Source organism: Dermacentor albipictus, chromosome 4, assembly GCF_038994185.2.
Source record: "Dermacentor albipictus isolate Rhodes 1998 colony chromosome 4, USDA_Dalb.pri_finalv2, whole genome shotgun sequence".
Classification (NCBI taxonomy): domain Eukaryota; kingdom Metazoa; phylum Arthropoda; class Arachnida; order Ixodida; family Ixodidae; genus Dermacentor; species Dermacentor albipictus.
In genome coordinates, this window is record NC_091824.1 from 69,379,974 (window position 1) to 69,402,607 (window position 22,634).

The 22,634-nt window shown below is 46.5% G+C and overlaps 1 protein-coding gene across 3 annotated transcripts in view; it reads right to left on the bottom strand.

The window, feature by feature from the left end:
- Nucleotides 1–21,520, bottom strand: part of LOC135902049 (adenylate cyclase type 10-like) — a 53,245-nt gene extending 31,725 nt beyond the window's left edge. Inside the window, exons 1-17 of one of the 3 annotated variants that reach the window (XM_065431938.1) lie at nt 21,351–21,520; nt 20,723–20,770; nt 19,643–19,849; nt 18,851–18,949; nt 18,721–18,759; nt 18,278–18,424; nt 15,472–15,689; nt 12,504–12,558; nt 12,318–12,406; nt 11,552–11,699; nt 11,313–11,344; nt 10,996–11,108; nt 10,781–10,857; nt 9,137–9,332; nt 7,840–8,043; nt 3,353–3,542; nt 271–378 (exon numbers count right to left, since the gene is read on the bottom strand). In XM_065431938.1, coding sequence (XP_065288010.1) covers nt 271–378; nt 3,353–3,542; nt 7,840–8,043; nt 9,137–9,332; nt 10,781–10,857; nt 10,996–11,108; nt 11,313–11,344; nt 11,552–11,699; nt 12,318–12,406; nt 12,504–12,558; nt 15,472–15,689; nt 18,278–18,424; nt 18,721–18,759; nt 18,851–18,949; nt 19,643–19,849; nt 20,723–20,762 — 1,962 coding nt within the window. In that variant the 5' untranslated portion in view covers nt 20,763–20,770; nt 21,351–21,520. The remainder of the gene's footprint in view (nt 1–270; nt 379–3,352; nt 3,543–7,839; nt 8,044–9,136; nt 9,333–10,780; nt 10,858–10,995; nt 11,109–11,312; nt 11,345–11,551; nt 11,700–12,317; nt 12,407–12,503; nt 12,559–15,471; nt 15,690–18,277; nt 18,425–18,720; nt 18,760–18,850; nt 18,950–19,642; nt 19,850–20,722; nt 20,771–21,350) is intronic. The other 2 variants (XM_065431936.1, XM_065431939.1) reach the window with 2 other exon arrangements.
- Between the last annotated feature and the right edge of the window lie 1,114 nt (nt 21,521–22,634).

Below are 22,634 nucleotides of genomic sequence, written 5' to 3' on the forward strand. Positions count from 1 at the left end.
CATTGACGCTATCGCGGCCGTCATCTTCGGATACTAGCACGTCGACAATTTCCGTAGCCAAAAATCGCGACAGCACGACAGGCACGTCCTGCAGTGAACTACATATCGATAACAGTGGTAATCGGGAAAAAAGAAACGGTCAGCGTCCAAAAGCAAAACAACGTAAGCGTGATAATACAGTGCACTGACGTCATAGCTAATGACATGTTTGGATAATAAAACGGCGAGAAGCTGCCTCGTGTTGTCAGGTAAAAACTATACGCTACGTACCGACTCCGTGATCGCTATTAGGTGGTCCTTCGCCTGGGCCACACTCTTGTTCTGCCACGAGACGTCCGCCAGGCTTCCTGCCGTCGCCAGTCTCAGGGCGGGCGCGTTCTGCACGAATCAGCACAGGGGTGAGTGCCTCGGAGCTCGAAGGCTAGTCATTTTCTGTCTCCCCTTCGGCACCTTCTCCACAGTCGCCCTCTTATTGTCGTGTTTCAGTTTCGCGGTAAGTTTATCGCCATTAAATTAGCAATTCGACGTAACAAATTCAGCGTATCAAAAATGTTACGCGGGGCGTTGTGCTATATGGAGCACGTGTGCACATATTCAGGTGAACAACCGTGTTGTTACCTGTAAAAAAATGTTACAACCACGCTTCTTGTAGGTTTCGGAAGCATATAAAATAGTCCGATGTAAACATAAAGCTCAACGGGCGTAAACTCAACAGGGGCAATTTACACGCGACCGCAACGCCTGTGCAGGTGCTGTGAATTCCATCCAAACAAAATTGGCGTCGGACAGTTACCTATATAAAGTGCTCCAGCAAGCTGTTACCAGATGAAAGCTGACAAAACGTCGAAGCCAGTTCGGCTCATGGTACAGAAAGGCAGACGCCCAAAGCACGGACACGATAGAAACGAAGATAACAAAAACTGTGTTGGTGTTGTACTTATCGTTTTTGTACACGTGTATCGCAGGCCGGCCTTTCCGTACTATATATATGATTTCCTGCAGATTTGCAGTTTTCTGACGTTCTAAACTCCCGTTTGACGGTTACCATACCAGCATGGCTGTTGGATTTGAAAAGACAGTAATGAAAAAATTAAATTGATCTGTAATTGCAAATTAGTGCTACGAAATACCGAAAAATACACTCTTAACCATAAGAGCCTCGGCAAGCCAGTAAAAAGGTGCGAACACAGAGCTGACATAGAACTTCGAACAAAGGTACGAACACATTTATTGTCCTGATCGTGACGATAGGTGTGCACATACATTCTTGTATCACCTCTGTTATTAGATGCGTCCGTCACGTAAGACAATGAATCGCTCATACTCCCTTAAGCAATGGTTTATATCACCGTAAATAAAAAAAAAATTTACGACGACAGAAGAGAAATGAAATTCTACGCTGGAATGATGAGCGGCAACGGAGCCAGCTGTAGAAAATGAGGGCGACGAACGTACGAGCATAGGCACGAACGCATTCGAGCGGTTGCGCCGAGGAGCGCCAACGAGCTAGTTCGCGGGTTGTCCGCGGGCGACGGATGTGACCTAGGCATATGCAGCTTCACTGTTTTCAATAGCTTTTTATTTGGTTATTCATGAGGTTCTAGCGCGTAAGTTAAAAATGCCTGGCGTCAGTGATGCTCTTGGTTTGCTCCCGAAAGGGCCCCTCATACTAGGTTTGGCCATTTTAAACATACAAACGCACCACATGTTTCACGCGCCATGTCCATAAAGGATGCATGACACGTTGTTCCATTTGATGAATGGTATGAAGTTTTTCTTTCCTTTTACATCCCGGAATGTGCTCCTGCAGTTTCACTCGCATAATTGTTCAACAAGCAACCGTTCTACTGCTCTGTCTCAGCGCATTACTGTTTTACAGGCAAAGCACGATTTACAGGCGGGCGGAAAATGGATGTAAGCGAAGCTTGTCCTGCGTGCACTTGACCCTCGTCACGGTGAGTAACACACAAGCAACAGTGCCGGATTGCTGCGGCCTCCCGCTCCTTCAGCTCGGTATCTTCTCTGTGCTGTCGGACTGCCTGGGCTGGGCGGCTCTAACGGCTGGATCGGCGAATGACTCGGAATGGCTGGACCGGTGAATGAGACAATTAATGACTCATACCCCCTTAAGCAATGGCTAACACCACCGTAAAAAAAATTAACGCGCGCTCCCCATTACGACTTCAGAAAAAAAAAATGAAATTCTACGCTGCAATGATGAGCTGCAACGGAGCCAGCGGTAGAAGACGACGACGACGACGACGACGACGAACGCGCGAGCATAGGCACGAGCGCCTCCGAGCGGTTGCGCCGAGGGCCGCAAACGAGCCAGGTGTGGAAGGATAAGACGATGCTTGAGCCATTGCTGATGATGATAGTTGACGATGATGATGTCATTGCTGATGATGACAGTTGACGATGATGATGACGGCGACGATAGTTTTCTCATGCCAATGAATGGCTCATACCCCCTTAGTGAGCGGCAACGGAACCAGCTGTAGGAGGAGACGATGACAACGAACGCGTGAGAAATGGCACGAGCGAGTTCGCGCGGTTGCGCCGAGTGGCCCCAACGAGCTATATATAGTTCGCGGGTTGTTCGCGGACGACGGAAATGACCTAGGCAAGTACAGCTTCGCTGTAATACGAACGACGGGTTGTTTTCCGTTGCCTTGAGGTTTCCGCGTTAGCTCGCCGTGATGCCTTGGGTTTTGATGACTTCTTCTCGGGCCTAGTTCATTTGTCATCGGTAAACATGGATTGCATTATATTCTAAAGGAGCCACAAGCTGATTAAGTTCCTCTAACTTTTACTAAGCCACAATAGCCTAATAAGAGGAAATACATTGAAAATCGTGAGGTCACACAGATGCATACCGGTGCTGGGGTTTCGAGGTGAAATTATGGGTGCTGCTCCGTGAAGCTTTACTGGTCTTCCACGCATCATAAGCACAGCGGGCTTTGGTGTGCCAGTAAACACGTAACAGAATATTATGAGCAATAATATATATATATATATATATATATATATATATATATATATATAGAGAGAGAGAGAGAGAGAGAAATTTATAATTTCAGTCTATCATAGAAAACACATATTAAAATGAGAAACAAAGAAAGCTATATCAGGATTCACAGATCAAATATTGAATTAGAAACCAATGGCCTGGCATAAAAGCAGGCGGCATAATAATCAACCTGTTACCACCAAATAAACGCAAATAGGAGTTTTTAAAGAATACCGTTGTATTATTTAAACACTGTGTTACCAATTTAAACTGATTAAGTGCTCGTCTTCAGCGCCCCTTCGCATCTGTAAACGCTACCCATGCAGGACAAAGGGTGCGCACCTTGAGTCGAATGATGCCCTCCTTGATGACAAGTGGCGTGGACGAGTCGGCTCCGAGTATGTCGTCCAGGATGGTGTTGTTCTCCTGCTGCGGATTGAGGCCGTAGCTGTCCAGCAGCCGGCTGAGCAGGAAGCACACAGCGCTGAACGGATTCCGCATCGTCCGCACGCTAGCGTGGCACGTTCCAGGCCTGCGCATGCGCGGTGAGGAGTCGCCAGCGACGTGCGCCTTCCTTTCGGGGTCTCGCAAGCAATCTCGGATACACTGAAAACACTCTGTGCGCAGACTAATGATGGTATGGCGCATTGTTATTTGCTCCAGAGTTTTAAGTGGCAAATAAAATTGTGAGGTTGTTAGCGAACCGAATGGTGCTACGATGGTATTGATCTCGACCACCTGGGTTACTTAACGTGCGCTCAAAGCACGGTACACGTGCGAGCGTTTTTGTATTCCAACACCGGAAGGCGGCCAGTGTGGCCGGGAATCGAACCCGTAACAGGGGGCTGCGTAGCGCAATGCCATACAATCACCGAGCTTCTGCGGTGGATATTTCATTTAGGCCTGTTAAAAAGAAAAAAAAAAGAAGACTGCCAAGAGAAAAGCAACGAAACCGCTGTCCCTAAAGTAGGCGTTTTGTACAACGAAGAAATTCAGTCAATCAATCTTGCGGGAATATTGCGTCATTTAACACACAATCTTTCCATGCCTTTCTCGAGACATAGAAACCACGTGGAATTATTGAACTGCATGTGGGAGGTCTTTGCAGGAGATTACGCCGGTGCGGAGCAATCATTTCTTCTGTAACCGCTACAGTATGGCTGCAGCAAAGCAGCGCCGTCTATTTTTCTTTCGATGTACGAAACATACATATTTTGGAAAATTCCTTGCCTTCATTGTATGCGCGCATGAATTGGAGTTCTTTTTTTTATGTGTGTTCTCTGTTCTTAAACATGTCAGCCGTTAGTCAGGGACTGCTACGTGTCCTTCCGTGTGCTCCTGCCCCTGCTTGGCTAAAGAGAATGAGAGAAATAGAACCTACGTTATCGTTTCGCTTTGAAGCAACGAAACAGACTCGGATGAAACACTGAGAATACTTAAAAAGTAAATACTTACAGAGACACAAAAGGGGAAAGTACGTTAGCCTTGCACTAGTAAACTACTCTCTTACAATACCAAAAACGTTATCATGTTGAGAGGAGGAACGCAAAAAGGAAAGACAGGTGGCGACGCCACTTCGAAGTGCCCGCCATGATGTCATGGATTTTGACGGCGTTTAGTGGGGCCTAGATAATTGTTTACCAGTAAAAGTGCACCATATTGAATTTTACAGGAGCCCGACAATGCACTTTGCAGAACGTTTCGAGAACTTCTATTGCGGCACGACAGCCCAAATAAGAAATGATACTTTGGAGTCCGTAACGTCACGCTGTTCTCGCAAAATGATAAATGAAGTTTTTTAAAGAATACTTATCAGCCTAAATTGAATTAGTGACTCTTTAGCGTAGCGTTAACAGAGAAATCTGTAGAATAACTAAATAAGGCAACACTGCATGGCAGCTTTATCTTCCGCAAATAGGAGTGCATTTGTTCGGCACCTGTCCGGAAGTCTTGCTCCAAAACTTGAATGCAGCCGTGGTCGGGACAGCGGTATGTACGTTTGAGCCTAAAGCGAAGGACATTCCAGTCGTATACTGAATATTGCACGTGAAGATCTTACAAACCTTTCGACACTGTGTTGAGTTCCTTCCCAATATATGAATTGTTTCCCCAATAGCTCTCTTAAAATGCCTATACCGGAAGCACCATAGGCTTTGAAGTGTTAAACAGACGCTAAAGATAAAGCATTCTTTGAAAAGTCATCTTTATCAATTTCGCGCCAATACGTTGATTCTTATAAGCGAGATTGAAAGTCAGAGTTTTATATTTTGAACTTCGCACCGAAACTTTTAACAGCGGTACGTCAGTGTGACGTCGCAGGTGTCAAAGTATTTTTTTTTTCATATTTCAGCTGATATAGGTTGCATTGTTACTGAAATTAGGTTGTCTATCTTCTCCGACGTCAGAGGTCGCTGAAGTGGAGTGTCTGTTCTTTCAGCATACAATGTAGTCCCTCTTTACTGATAAATTACTTAGGTCCTGGAAGATGCCCTCAAAATACATGACGTCACGGCAAGTTGATGCGGGAACTTAAGAGGAAGACGCCGCTTGTACAAATACATGTAAAACGCAGTAATGCTTCTATGACACAACCATTGGGAGCGATTTGAAAGTTCCCTTTACAGTAAGCTTCTCCTTAAGCCTTAAGCATTAAGTCTTAAGTGTTAAGCAGTAGCTGGCTTCTCGGCAACCACTACACCGAATTTGATGACGTTTGCTACACTTAAAAGAAAAAAATATCTAGTGTCAGTAGGAAGCAGATTTCATTTGTGGTGTTCATGTTTATATTAATAATTGTTGCGAATAGCAAAATTTCAAGAACGGTACTATCGAGTGTACAACTCTAACTCTGCAATAGAATATGATATCGGTATTCTGTAAGTTGCACCTAATTCATCTAAAGCCGACAAAATATATGTATTTATACACGGCTCTGAAATATATCACTATTTAGTGAGTGAGCTTTTGCGAAACCCTTGTAATCATTGTAGCAAATTCACATAATCTGTTGATATATCAAATTTGTCCAGATGCCCTAAAGGCAGCGTCGATTTCTGTTTTTGGTGCAGTTATACTACTTCTAAACTCCGTGCTTCTGTTATTGCGATAGCAATTATATGGACACTCCAGGAGTATTTTGCCGTCGCCGTCACCGTGATTTTCCCCACAAAGTCCAAGGGCGATAACACCGACGACGCACGTCGCTGCATGCGCGAATGAAGGCGCGCGAGGGTGAGCCGACGATCGCGGCTCAATCTCGCGCGCGCAAGGGAGGAAAGCGGGGAGCAAGCACACCGTCTTCCGTCGCGCGCAAGAGCCGAGGGGACGGGAGATGGGGGGGGGGGGGCGTTTTACATGGGCAGTATGGCGCAGCCGTGCGGACTGCTTTGGGTGCAGAGTCTAGGGGGTCCGACGGCTCGTAGCTTTGCGTGTGCTGTGTTCTCGCTGCTCAGTTTGCGTTGAAGCGATAGAAAGCACGAAGGTCAACTCGCGCTCGCTGCTACTTCCACGCTTCCACACGCCAGCGTTTCGACAACAAGTGTCTGCGGTCATCGAGTGTGATGATTGCATGTTTGCCAGCACACGCTGACGCCATGCTTGTTAATTTAGTTATTAAGCGAGTATTTACATGTTTATACGGCCAATAAAGCTACTATCCTTATTTATTATGACTATCAACTAATTGACTATCGCAATCGGTGCTACGCTTTTCGGGCGAAACAGTGACTTTTTTTTTTATAAACTTACAAAATATCGGCAATTTTTCTAAAGGATTCCGGACCCCAAATGAGAACTCTGCTTCCAACAGACACCAGGCCTTAACTTTTTTCTCTCAAATACAACAACTATAATTGAAATTGCACCAGAAATCTTCTTCATAAAAGCGTTTCTGCGTTTTACTTACATTTTGATGGGTTGCATCAGAGTTGGACCCGAGCTAACTAATGTTTTCTCTTAAAGGGCCCCTCACCAGGTCTGGCCATTTCAACTGACAAGCGCAGTGCATACAATGCGCGCTAACGACCATGCTTGCAATGTATTACGCTGCAGCGCGCCACGAAAAGCGCTGAAATTTCAAACCAAACGCCCTGCGCTCTTCTCGCGGGCGCCGTGATCCTAGCCGGAGAGTTGCGTCAATCGCGCAAGTGCGCCAAGCAGTTCGCCCTGCGGTGACGTCATTCACAATGGCACGTGACTATGAGAATTATTCAAGAGAACAGCAGTTATTTGTTTGATCTGTTTTTTCAGTAGATGAATTAATGTTTAGACAAATAATAAAACCTACAAACCGAACGTCTCCTTGTTTTCGTTTTACTTCGTACCGTAGCAAGACAGATCTACTTCCGTCTAGTCTGCTTGTTCCCATGTCGTGTAGTCGTACGCGCGCACAGCGAAAATACGCCATTTTCTATCGTGTAACAGCGTGCGATCATGCTCTGTGATCCGCTTGCATCTGCTCCAGTGTTCGCGTAGCACTGACCTATACCACCAGTCAGGTATTCTCGCGCACAGCGCGAGAAATCGTGCGCTGCTCGAAATGGCCCGAAATGGAAATGGAGTGGCTATTTTGGTCTTGCAAAACGACTAATCACTAGTACAGCTCATTTTTTTTAAAGTGAAGCTTGCATTGAGAGAGGAACGTTAAGCTACATAGAAGTGAAGTACTAGAAGTGAAGACATTTCAGTAAACACCAAAGAAAGCATCGCTTATCACGTGTAATGCGTGGGGCCCACCAATCTTTTTTTCTTCTTTTGTGCCTCGTTAAAGGCAGTTCGACAGATAACGCAGTCCTAAACGCGTTCCCGAGAACGGTGGGCGAGATGCTCACTTGAATCCCCTCTTGACGGCCATCTTGACGGTGGCGAAGAGCAGGTGGCTCTTGCCGCAGCCGGTCTCGCCGCGCAGCAGCAGCATGTGCTTGGGCATGCGCCGCTTGGTGAGGAAGTCCAGGAGGAAGCTGTCGACCACCTCTTTCTCGTGCGTCATGCCCATCACGGGGTCGTCGAAGCTGGCGATCTCGTTCATCACCTCCCTGCGGACGGCCGGTACATAGCCACGCTATTTCACAAGTGCAGGGACTAAGAAGGTTCAAAGAAGTGGGAATTGGAGACAGAAAATGTGCACACACACGCGCACGCACGCACACTCATACCCAGAGAATTTGTGCGGCACCAAATTTGCACCTGTGTGTACGTGTGCCTCTTTTCCGTCAGCGGCCAGTTAACGATTATTTTTTTTCTCCTTATGGAATACCAACCCGCCAAACTGTCCCACTTGTGAGCGTGGACTAGGCGAGGCTTATTCCATTAATACAAAGCCGCGTTACCCACAATTTCTGACAAAGGCCCTGGGGTGCTTTCTGTTGCACCGTATGGAGAAAACAGGCTGAAATAAATTTAGCGGGCAGGACGGAGATAGTGGAAGGTAGCAGCCAATACGGAAAGTCTCACCCGGGAACGTTGTCCTGCGCAGCCGCTGCAATCGCAGCTTTATTCAGAGATAAGGCTCATTTGTTTCGGCGAAACAATAAGCGTTTCCCCGTGCTGAAAGGGGCGAGGAACATTAGAAGGAGTGTATGTTTTCAGGATGAGTAAACTGTATCGACGAGGACAGTTAATGTTACGAATACTCCGCACGCGACACTCATGCCTCGAAAGCTGTCGTCGTCTTGTGGCCGACAAACATCCCGTCGCTGAGGTTTCCGTGGCAACCAAGAAAGATAACATCTCACGCTATCAGATGCGGCATATCGAGCCTCATATCTCAATACGAGAGCCGTGGTCGTACACAATGCACGTGTGGTGTATTTGGGAAGCACATGGCCCCTTCAGAAATTTGCCTGACGTAAGAAATTACCGTCAAAAACTACAAAAGCAGAGAATCTGCTACTGACGCAGCCATCATCTCGCTGTTTGCTCTAGCACGCTTCGTACGTTAGCATTTTACGGCATATAGGTGTCATATTCAGCGTGTTAAGGTGTGGGCCACAAGTTTTAAACGTCATTATTCTTATTTATGCTTACATACGATCTTCAGTTCTGATGAAATGTACGATTATGCACGCTGCGTCTGATGACGTCGCATGCCTAGCTTGCCCTTAGAATGAAGGCCCAGAGAAGACTCACTCCTCGGTGCTGATTTTGACCTGGAAAACGCGGCCCATGTGCTCGATGCCCTTAAGCTTGCGCCACTCGAGTTCCTTGAAGTTGTTTTGCCCCATGAGAAGCACGGAACGCTGGTACGTGTCTTCGTCGCACACCATCAGGTAGTCGGAGTACTTGCTCATCAGTCGAGCGGCGAGGTTCACCTTGCGCCCGATCACTGCACACCCAGCAACAACCATCAAATGTGCTTGAACAAGGGAATTGAGACGCGGGCACGTTTGAGCGAAACAACGAGAAGAAAGCGTGGGGCGTAACAATGAGGCAGCAACAGCGCGACCAGAAACTGGAGAATATTGCGCTTTCATGACAAGTCGAAAGCGCTAAAACGGAGGAAGTGGATGAGATAACGCTTCTTGTCGCTTAAAAAGACAACAATGTTGGAAATGAAAGTGAGATAGCGTCATACATCGCGTCCGTCACAATTCCGCTCCAGATTATCATCATCTTTGCACGCCACGTGTGCTCCTCACCCATTAGACTCAGGCAGCATCACTTCCCCACATGCTATGGGAATGTAAACACCAATAACCGACAATTAACACTTCGACCCTCTCGTCGAGATGGCACGCCACCCTGCGCAGCTCCCACCTCGACGACCAACTCTGGGCTACCCAGTAAACCTGCGAGGCGGCGAAGAGGCAAGACCTCGACGACCCCTTGTGAGAGGCCTAGGCCCAGCCAAATAAACTGCTGGTTTTAATAAGTTTGTTCCTCTTCCTCCTCCTTTGAAGGTCAGCGCTGTTCGTCGATTCGTGCGCATTTCCTTCGCATTGTTTCATTTTAAAGAAAACTTCTTTGTGATTTGGCACAAACTAGACACCAGGCGAACACATACTATGACACAAGTATCGCCATTGAGAAACGGCAGCGTGTGGTTTCATGCTGAAAGAAAAAAATAAGAAGAACCGGTGTTCGAACTTCTCACGTACGCGTCTAACGGGTGTCCCAACTATCATGCACCAAGATTTAAAGATATACAAATGTCACGTAGCTGGACAGAACCAACGGAATGTTGTTTGCCGTCACTTGGAGATACTCCGGTTACTTTTGCATTCCATCTAATTACATAATCAGTCTTAATTAATTATTCCTTTCTCAGATATTATAATTAGATTAAAAGTGTCATGAGAAAATTGTAGAGCAACATGAAAAACTCCCGATACATCTTTCTGTAGCTCAATACGTACCACATAAAAGTGTTTTTCCGAGCGTTGAAGAAGCCCACGAATACGCGCAAGATTGCCGCGCGACCAGCCGCTCGAGGCACCCAGGCCAGGGAATAAAGCGTTCATACCATTTTCCAGCTGAGAACGGTTGATCGCAGTAGAAAGTGGACAGCGTTTAGAGCACTCGGCTTGAAGCCGATAAGCGCTGGTTCGATTCAACAGACTACCGTACAATCTTTAAGCAATATGTTTTACAAAAATTCCTGTTTGCAGTAAAAGGACAGGCGCAAGCTCGCATTAGGGCGCGCACATATCATCGTAATTAGGGTTACCGTATATGCTACTGGCAGCATACACATTAACGCGAAGCGTAACCAAGGTGGCTTTTAAAAAAAGATTAATCCTCCTTGAGCGTAACCAATGTCGCTCGCACTCTCACCGGTGTACTCTTGGCGAAGCGGATGTCCAATGATGCCGCAGAATGTCATGCCAGATGTGATTCCCGCTGTGACTTTTCTGCACAAAGAGAAATGGTTACGCTCCTATGTACCTGGCCCGAAACATTCGCTTAAAGCGCGGCCTCCGAGATATTACAGCAGGCGATCTCCGAGGCCACAGTACAAACAACACAGTATTGGCGATAAGCGTGCTCACATGGTCATGGCAGCAACCTCGTGCACGAGTTTGTTGCAGCACATGAGCGCGTTGCAGGTCTCGTTCTTGCCCTTGTAGCCGGGCAGGCCGAAAACGGCTAGGAAGGAGCACCCCTGCAAAAGAAAACGTAGTAAACGATGTTTAAACGGAACGTATACAACGTCCTGTTGAGGGAACGTTGACAGAAAAGAGCAGGAACTAAACTGAATGTATAACATCAATCAAACTTTAAAGACACATTTATTAAGGGCGGGTGCCAAAGTGCAACATACAAAGCCATAAACCGCGCCTCTGGCGGGGCAAGCGAATAAGCTTACTTTATCAAATGTGATGACCTTGTTGAGGACACCTGCAGGGCAAATACATAACATACAAATGGCTGAAGAGTAGAACGTTTCTATACGTTCACGTCAACTAACTGTCAGTGTGACGACTAGTGTGCGTGCTTAACACAAACACGCATGAAAGAAAAGGAAAAGGTTCCGTTTTGTATTGTCACCAATAGAAAGAAAAAAAGGAAACAGTCGGACGAGGACCGTTGTTAGCCTACACGTACCGTCAAACTCCTTCAGAGCGGAGCTGACGATTCTGTAGAGCGCAGAGAGCGTGGGCAGGTCGATGTCGATGAAATCGGGCATGCAAATGAATACAATGGTCACGTGCCTCATCTCAGACAGGAAGATCAGCTCCTCCTGAGTCTTGATCTGAAAAAAGCAAAAAAAAGACAAAAAAAATAAGCACGATTACTTCCAGTATTTAGGCAGAGTGAATCAATCGCGTCCTTGTTGGTGGAACGCCCTTCGCAATTTGAATCGACAGCAAAGGTCAATCAGTTTAAAGAGCAGCGAGTCGGCCAGGAGAACGAAATTCCATGTCCGAGTTTGGTATGGATATACTTGTGACTTCCCATAAATACGGGCAACTAAATGGAACGGCTCATAATACTTAATAATAACTTTTATGCTTCAATATCGACTGACTTCCTTTCAGCGGAGGCTCCTGGACTGAAATTTTCTAAACACCAACGTTTTCCTAGCAGATTATTCATCTCTGCTTTCATGTTTTCTTGATAACTGAAGTAGAGCAATTGCATTGTCAGAATAGCTTTAAATGTTGTTTTCTCTAAGTGATTCTCGGGTTTCATATTGACGTACCTGTTTTATGCATAATTTGTAACCTGCGCACGTTCCTGTGTGTCATTATGTTGATTTTTTTTTATTTTGCATCCCGCCCTTCTAAAATACCTGTAGCGCTGCGTGATCCGCCGTGGCAGTACGCCAGCTTTGTTGGCAAGTGTGTCATGTGCGGCATGGGACACTCACGTTGACAACCACCGGCGAGATGAACCGCCTGAGCAGAGGTGTATCTTCGAAGTTGAGGGCGTACAAAGCGGGCCGCACTCCAGCGAAGGCTGCGTTCAAGTGGGAATGGTTATGACGGCAAAGTGAGTTTGTGCGTAATCCACTCATCTCTTTCGTCGTGCAGCCATTAAGAGAAATGTGCCTTACCAGATGTGAAGGACACCTTTTCCTCTTCAGTAACGCCAGGGTCGAAGCACAGGACCTGTCGATAAAGAAAAAAAAATCGTCACCAATTCCGACTTCGCGACGTTCGACATTTTTGAAGTATCACCGCACTCTCCGAAAAGACACCGCATTGAAGGACTGCACCCGATTAGGGTTCTAAACGACGTTTTCTATAGTGGAGTGGTTAGGTGATCTTGCAGTCATTATGGTTATATTATTGCGATAGCAATTACATGGACACTCCGGGCGCATTCTTGCTGTCATCGTCGCCGTCACCATGATATTCCGTATAAAGCCAACTGCAATAACAGATTTAGGTGCACGTTAAAGATTCCCAGGCGGTCCAAATTTCTGGATTCTTGCGTGCCTCACAATCAGAAAGTGTTTTTGGTAAGTAAAACCCCATAATTTAATTAATTAAGAGAGGAAAGCGGGGACGTAGCGCACCGTCTTCCATCGTGCGCAAGGAACAAGGTGGGCAGGAGCGCAGTAGGAAGGAGGGCATTCTAGTGCGGCGGCCTATGCGTATGGCACGGCCGCGCCATACGCAGCGATCTGCGATGGGAACAGAGAGCGCCGAGGGCTGATAGCTTGGTGTGCGCTATGTTCTCGCCGCTTAGTCTACCGCGTAGTTCGTGTTGAGAGGACGCGCGAAGGTCAATTCGCTCGCTGCTGCTGCGGCGCTTCCTCACTCTAGCGTTTTGACAGCGAGTGTGCGCGGTCATCGAGGGGGATGGGTTCCATGTTTGCTTGTGTGGCCATGACACCACGCTTGTTGATTTACTTAGTAAGCGAATGTTTACAAGTTTACACGGCCGATAAAACTACTACGGTTGCTTTGTATAGATGTCTACTAATTTGCTATCGCAACCCATGCTTCACCTTTCGGGCCAAACTGCTACTTTTTTTTTCTTCCGACGCTGTACAACCACTTCTAAACTGGTATCGGGACGTACATGGCGTGCCATCGGAGTTCCTGGTACCACCCCGAATTTAAGTGCGCTGAATCGGCAGTAATTTTCTTCAAGGTGGCCGAGGGCGTACTTTGAGCAAGGGTTTCGATGTGCTCGTTGGCGACTATGCTCTTGCCTGCCATTGCGTTATTCTTGCCTCAGAAAGCGCAGCTAGTGTAGGACGGTCTCCGGAGTGGTATCGCTCACAGTTTCAACTACAGCCACACAAGTTTTGTAGTGAAAAATCAGCTGAAAAAGAAAACTTAGATGATGGTTGAAGCAAACTCATTTTGGAATATCGGTATATACTGTGGGTCCAAAACAATTTCTAATTTGAAAGCGAGATTTAAGACTGAAATGACTATTATAACTACTTTAATAGCGTTTGATTATGAATCGCGAACTATATATGGATGCGCCTGTTCGTAGAGTCAGTGAAATTTCCACACAACCGACTTTAGGTGCCATTCATAAATTTGAGTTAATAGGGCTTCGCGTCCTATAGCCAATGCCATAACATTATTGTACGAATGGCGTAAGGAGAACTAGTCTGTATCGATTTACTAACGTCTACTTTTACTGGCGTCCTGTATTTCGAATGACTGCCAAGGCGGCAAAACAGCCTCAGTTCATCGATAGGGGCCGCTCATGTCCAGCGATTCTGGACAATGCCCCCTACAACCACCTTTAAAATTTCACCGCACTGCACCAGCGTAGCTCGATGGGTAGCACACTAAAACAAAAGAAAAAAAAGATATGACATTTCAAAAGATCGGCCAGAGTTCAACAACTTTCAGTTGGGAACATCGAGAGAGTACCCCATCCTAATACCTATTTACGGCACTTAGTCGTAAATTTCCTGCTGCTCTGTAGCAGGGTTTCGGTCAAGGTCAAAACATCGTCTTTCAAGGAGTTGTGGCCTCGTGACTGTGTGTCCGCCTCGACTGCGGAACGACGTGCGATCACGCTGGGTGAAATTCGGCCGACGTTTCGAAAATGCTGTTCATTTATTTATGGTGGTGCATTGCGGTGATGTTCGACTGATGGCCCAAGGGACAACGTCCAGAATTCCTAGGTATGCATACTCCCTATGCTTTCTCGACAAGCATATCTTTTAAGAACCGAAGGACAAACGACCTCCCCTATTGCTGTCACCAGCTTAGTGAATACATCACAATTCAGAGTTAATGGCCTCGAGTTAACTACGCAAGCGATATGTCACTGAACTACAAATTTAGCTTTAGATTGAAAATAGTATGTTTAGCAAAAGGCGAGGAAATCTACAGTAACCGAATTTCACAGAAAACATTGCCTGGGGGATGCGCAGGTGTAAGGCGATGTCAGTATTTTCGCCTGACTAAATCGTCTTTTTTGCATGTTCATAGACAACAGCAGTTCCTTTCATCCACACTACACATAAATTCCCGAAGTAAAACGGACTGAACACCAGTTGTCTCCGTTCGAAATTTTAGCGACAATAAACTACAGAAAACATACGGTAACATTATGTCACATGTTCTGAAAGTTGAGTGCAGGCTAAACCGTTCAGCTTTTAAGCTGTGCAGTTGTTTAGCTTAGTATGCATTTTGCACATGGCGCAAATTTTCCGCATTCACACACTAGAAAAAAGAAGAGATTGGTATAAGTGCGGGCAAACTACCGTCGCGGAGTGTCTATTATTCTTAACTTCAGTGAATTTCCGAGAATTATCATGCCACGCAGCGAGGTTCTTGCGGTCACATTTATTGGGCACAAGTAAACATAATACCGGATGGAGCTCGAGAACCTCTCGAAATGTAGCCAAATGTCACTCTCGCACAAATGACTTCTCAATATACGTCATTACTTTTGGAGTATACATAGTTCCATCCGTGTAAACGACATGTTATACTATATTACTTGCAGTGAATATTTCCACAACGTGCATGCAAGCGACTCTTATGCGGTCATGTTCCGTCGCGCATGCGCATTACGTCATCGAGACACAGCTGCAGTACCTTGACCATATCCTCCGGTAGTGCGGTGTAGGTGTAGCGCGTGTTGACACCCTTCTTCTCCAAGTAGCTCCAGGCCTCGGTAGTGAGTATGATGTCGCCGGCCGTGCAGAGCATCTCGGCGTTGCGAACGTACTCCACCACGGTACCGCTGGCAGAGTAGTGCACGGAGTCGTACTCGTCGTTGAAGAAGTGGTACTCAAGCAGCCCAGTCGCGATGCCTGAGAAGAGGAGTATATCTACTGTTCTCGTGCTTCTGCGCATTTCGCTGCCACTCCATCGCTCTCGTAGACCTGCGATTACTATATTGTATACGTGACACGTTTTGTCTCCTCGCACATTGCATCTCGCTGGTAAAGCTTTATTCTTTCGATATTGAGGCAGCTGCGCGAAGTGCCACTCGTGTAGCTGTTATCCTGCCGTGATACAGAATCACACTCGCGGAAAAAAAAAGAAGAAAAACTGGCTTTATTGAAGTTACCCAACATACGGCTGTTGAATGGCCATGTATTGAAAGGATATGGAAGCAGAGATCGAGAACTGCCGCCTAAACGTATACGTTCAGCACCACCCTCATGGTCGACTTTCCTGCAAGCATATTGCCTTAATAACAATAATAATTAAGAACACACACACACACACACACACACACACACACACACACACACACACACACACACACACACACACACACACACACACACACACACACACACACACACACACACACACACACACACACACACACACACACACACACACACACACACACACACACACACACACACACACACACACACACACACACACACACACACACACACACACACACACACACACACACACACACACACACACACACACACACACACACACACACACACACACACACACACACACACACACACACACACACACACACACACACACACACACACACACACACACACACACACACACACACACACACACACACACACACACACACACACACACACACACACACACACACACACACACACACACACACACACACACACACACACACACACACACACACACACACACACACACACACACACACACACACACACACACACACACACACACACACACACACACACGCACGCGGCCGTTTATTGCACCTTAAAGAAGGCAGAAAGCCTGCAAAATTACTGGCGATGTATGCTGTTTGACATTTCGGAGCAATTGTGTAGCCGTTGCCCATAAACAACAGTATAGAACTATCCTTTGCGTTAACCTCTTCAGCCTACAAAAGTTCGCTTTAGTAGGCTGTAAGCTGGAGCGCTAAGTGAACTTGAAGAGATGAAATGGGACTAGTTAGTTCAGTTACTATACTTTGTGATGAACAGGCACAAACAACAAAATAACATCGCGTAGACTTGTGTGTCTCACGCAGACAAAAAGTGGTCAATAAGTTTGGCATGTGCAATTTATATACTGCTGCTCTACGTGCATAACACAGCATGTAACGAACCACACAGGGCACTTCGTTATGCCCTGCATAACGACCGGGCACCACGAACACAAGCAAGTACGGAAGGTCTCTTCTCGCTTATCAAGTACCCGCACTAAACAATCGTCTTATTACACGAATTAACTTAAGCATTCAATTTCATACATTTCAATCGCGAATACGAGCGTACCTGTTCCATGAGAAAACCTAGTCTATATATGGTTATATTTCCATGTTTCATGATTTATTGCACATATTCTTCACAATATTGCTATGTCCTGAACGCGTATGCAAAAGTTGTATGTCGCTAAATACCATAACTGTAATGTTTTCGCATTCAGTTTTTTACAATAGCTGAATTGGTTCAATATAGTTACTGAAGTTGTTTTTTTGTGTTAATTGAATGTACCAGTACTGCAGCTGCTGTCTGTTAGGGTATAGTTCATATAGTAGCCATCTTGCAATGCATAAGGATAACCAAATCCCAGCATCACTTCCAAGTACTTTTGCTCTTTGCTGCGCGGTATTACATACGCGTTACTGAAACTCGCCCTTCTAAATGTGTCGCCCGATATAAAAAAGCTTCCATTAACTCTTGCGCAAGCGTGTCACCATTCTTACGCGAGTTCGCGAGTTTTTTTTTTTTTTTTTAATGCGAGGGTTAATGCCTCAGGGCATACAAGGGTATGGGATGGGGGTGAATAAGGATGATTAAATGAGTTGGCGAGTTACTTGCCCCTTTACGCGCGCTACGGTATACGCAGCTTCCTAGACCAGACAGTAAATATATGTACGCCGTCTGCTCCGAATAAACCTTAGATGCGAGTTAGAGCGCTTCTCTTGCGTTTACCTTGTCTTGCCCAGTATAATACCGGCGTCACACGGTCAGTCTTGATCGCGATTGGACCGCATGTGGATAGGGTTCCTTGATCGCGATCGATAATGATCACTGCTACACGGTCCAACGATACGGATCGAATTTGGGTGAGCTCAAGCGCACCAGTGGTCATTAATGGGTCCAAAGCACTTACCGAATTTGTATAATATGCGGCAAAAATCGTAGTATCAAGTTCCTTTTTTTTTGAATAAAATATTATTTCCCTTGTCATTGGGGGTAAGGCTATTATCGTCTGCTGATCATCCGCAACTCTCAAAACTACATAATCGACAGCCTACGATCACGATCAAGAGGCCCAATCGGGATGCACGGATCGCAACTGTCTGGATCCGAATCAGGCGCGATCACGATCGAAAGTGATCGTGCCGCCCCAGTATAAAGTGCGCGCTTGTTAATTAGGTTGGGTCAGGTTAGCCACAGAGCATGCGACTCACCGATCTTGACACGCAGGGTGACGCCGATGCAGGTGGGCCACTCGCCGTAGTTCTTCTGAATGTTCAGGCTGCAGTCAACCACCGTCTGGAGGGTTTCGGCCAGGGTGCTCTCGTCGTCAACTTTCCAGATGCAGAAAAGGGCGTCGCCTGAGAAACAAGGAGAAAACCGGGCGCAATTACCGCGCAGCTCCGAGCCCGCGCAGATGCATCGCGCTGCGCGGGCCGGTGTGGCAACATTAATTTGCATGTAAGATCGCGCGTCGTGCTCTCATTCGTATTTTAAGTGCAAAGGACAGATCATCGTGCGCACACGCATCAAAACTGTTCCCGACAGTGAAATCGTGCAAATCTATAGAAATAGGCATGCTGCGTAGCGTTTGTATGTATATGGATATATCTTTGATTATATATGCAGGCGTGAACTCATTCCTTGTTTTACTTACCAGCGAACTTGAAGATGTCTCCGCCAGCAGTAAAGATGTCTGCACGAAACAAGATCGAGAGTATAATACTGTATAAATGCTCTAAACAAACTGAACTTTGCGACTAATATGTGACTATTTTTGTACTCACGTTGAATGATGTGGCCAAAGAAGTGGTTCAGCGTCCGGGTCAGAGCTTCGATGCCGAGCGCCCCGGTCATAGAGTACGTCTCTGTGAGCGCGGTGAATCCTGCACGCGCGAGTTGGTGTCGAAGACTGCGAATAAGAACTGGCACTAGTAGAAGTAACTCACGCTGGGCTATAGTCGGTAAAGCATAGCTTTTAACAGAGGAGCGCAAATCGACACATATAACAATTACATTGATATATCCAAAGAGAAGGTGCTCGACTTGTCGATACTTCTCTGTGTCTGTCTGTAGATTTGTGCCCCTCTTCTAATAGGTAAAGAACCGACATTAGGCGCAGCTCTCAGGAACATATATCCATGCAGGAAGTGACTAGATTAAAATTGGGTGCTCACTAATTGAGCGGTCTGTATTACCTAGTGTTTAATATGCACATTATTCTGAGTGTACAAGAAAGTTTTTGCAACGCTCAGTTATGTTGCCGTCACAGCTCTATTGTCTTCTATGAGCTAATGTGCGCGACATCGTAAATTCACGACAACTTTATTCTGCTGCGTTTACAGTTGTTCAGTCCTTCGGCAACTTGTTCGGCAACTTGTTCGGCAACTTGTTCGGCAACTTGTTCGGCAACTTCGTTCGGCAACATCGTTCGGTTGAGTTCAGCAGTTCAGCTGCGTTCACGTCAACGTTAATTCTAAAAGAATGCGGGCGAAAGGTAGCCAGGATATCCCGCATTATCGCCTTCCACCATCGACGCGGCTGTTGCCGATGTCGCAGCGTAGATAAGTCCGACTCACCCGAGATGTCCGCGAACAGGACGACCGTGAGGGCGACCTTGGCAAAGGGCAGCTTGGAGAACGCGCGCTCGTGCACCACCTCGAGGCAGATGTCGGGCAGGAAGGTGCCGTTGAGCAGCGTGCCGCTCACCGTCTCCGACACGACGGGCATCAGGTTGAGCAGGCATCGCGAGGCCGTCTTGTGGTCGCACGGTATCGCCTGCTGGGCTGCTCGCGCCCACACAACAACGCGCCGATAAAGCTCGACCTCTAAACACGTCGAGCTGAAAGTACTGCCGCGAACACGACTACAGGTGAACTTTGGTGGTGCTGCACTCGAACATTGAATGACGAAAATGGGTCCACAATTAATTTTTTGTTTTATGAACGCGGGACGACAACGAAAATAAAGGATTTGTAGAAAACGGGAACTAACTAACTAACTAACTAACTAACTAACTAACTAACTAACTAACTAACTAACTAACTAACTAACTAACTAACTAACTAACTAACTAACTAACTAACTAACTAACTAACTAACTAACTAACTAACTAACTAACTAACTAACTAAATACCTAACTAACTAACTAACTAACTAACTAACCAAACAACTAACTAACAACTAACTAACCAACTAACTAACCAAACAACTAACTAACAACTAACTAACCAACTAACTAACCAGCCAACCAACCCAGACTAAACTAAACTAAGAGCTTGTGAAACTCCAGGGATCTGCTGCCATGGGAAGGCTTGCCACCTGCGAGCGTTCAAGATGGATCATAGAGTAATGGCAATCTGAAGGCAGTCCTGGGATTTTGTATAGCATCCAAGCGGCATGAACACCGGTGGACAGTGTAGTTGCCAACCGCGCCCGCGATATTATAGCGATGCCTCCCGTACGCCGTTCACGGACGGCTGATCGCACTGATAACGTGAGAGGAGCGCCGCTCTGACCACTGATGAAGCGCGAAAAGGAATAGCACAGGTAAAAAGGCATCGCTGAAAAAATAGCGGCTCAGACGGCTCAATCAGCTGTAAGGTATACACGTGGTAACCGAGTGAAACAAAAAACAAAAAAATAAATGCTTGCTCACGTTCTTCTTTTTTCTCGTCTTTCTGGAGCAGATTCTTCATGTTGCTTGCTGAAAAACGGACAAAGAAAAAAAACTGTGCGCGTCAAACAGCTTCGTATGTACGCAAGGTACGCAGCAAAGGACAGTATATTTGCGAGCCGTTTCCCAAGGCACTAAAACGGAAGCAGGGCCAGTATCTGTTAATGTACTATTTCAGTGTAGATTCTTATCAGTAATGCAAAACTACTGTTCCCAGCGGTCACGGCGGCGCGGCGTCACTTGAGCCACGTCCGAGCCAATGACAATGGCAAAAAACTAGAAGAATGGATTATGAAGTGGTACATCAGAAAACACGGCTAAACGACGGCACCAAACAATCCTAGCCCATGGGCAGGCACGATCTCAGCGCAACGGCACTACATGAAAAGAAGTGAGGACATTGCAAAAGCACTCGACAAAAAAAGGACTTGCAGACGACCCTACAGCGAAACTAGATGCGAAAGACGGGCGCGATAACTGGCGCGACCTTCCAACGCCCACGATCTCCGTCAAGAACAAATTTAGAACTGAAGCGATGGCACCAATCAGACAAAAGCTAACTGTTGGCAGCGCGCTGGGGCAGCGACAAGGAGAAAGCGTTCGTACCAACCTGCTGAGTGTGTCTTTAAGGATTTAAGAAGACCACGACATCAGACCTAGGCGACGTGCGGATTTCTTGGTCCTCGCTCAAAATGTGGGCTCGGATGGCCTGGTCCCCTGGCTTGTCCAGCTCGTGCGAGTGCACGGGGCTCGCGCGCATGCTGCATGCGCAAAACGGAGAAGACAGGGCAAACGAAGCGCCCCCATGTATTGCAACCCAGACAACAACAACCACTTGCCACATGTCCACTTGCGTAGAGATGGCGCCTTATCGCGTTGTGCGCCGTACCAGCTTAACGTAGTTTTTGCAACGGCAAAAGTGTCAGTGCAACTGTATCGCTGCTCGCAACAAGGTCCTAAATTTGTCGTGCCCCACGATGGGCGACAATATTTTCGGGCCACAGTACTTTCGCATTAGCGATCCAGGATGGCGTCGCCTCTCTTAGGGTAGAGTTATCTACAAAGAATCATAACAAGAGAAAAGCTGCTAGGCACACAAGAACCTCTCCAGCGTCTGGCTAGTTATTTCAGGCGCCTACGTAACATTACATGGTGCCTGCGGTTGAAAGGGTTTTCCGCGTATGCCGCCTTGGCCCTGACTGATAGGGCTAATCGTGTACACGTACAGAAACACACGAGACAGCGGACCGGAGGACGACACCGCAACAGTTTAATTGGCAGAGCACGGCACATGCGGAAGATGCGGGTTCGGCTCCCATCTGCGTCGTAGTACTTTCGTCCACAATTATTTCCTTTTACCTCGTTATTTATAACAAATTAAGGAAAAAAACAATACATTTCCACCATGTGTTCTCTGGCTGCATTGGATGTTGCTTGGTTCATTACTGGAACAGAGCTTGGAGACTAGTTCTGCGGAAATGCAAAGGAATTGTTACATGTCACACGATGTCTTTCTTTCCGTCTTTCATCACCCCTACATCTAAGGAATCGAACCACCTGCCCTCAAGTCTCGCATTCATCGCCGATAACAAACTTTTCCGCGAAGCATTAGCTAACATTGTACAATCAGGAGAATCGTTGTATTACCAGAACTCACTGCACTTGTTTTGCTTGCTTTACACGACTACTCTGTAACCATTTCCCTCTTTAATGCCCTATGGCCCTGAGGGTATTTTAAGTAAATAGAAACAAAAATAAAAAGGAGAAAGAAAGGTTTTTCGAAAGTGTAGCCTGCCACCCAAACGAAATTATCCCGTCGCAACGCTGAAATCTATGTGTTCCTCGGAAAGAAAGCCTCATAGTTTGAGAAAATTTGTCCTGGTCAGTGCACGTC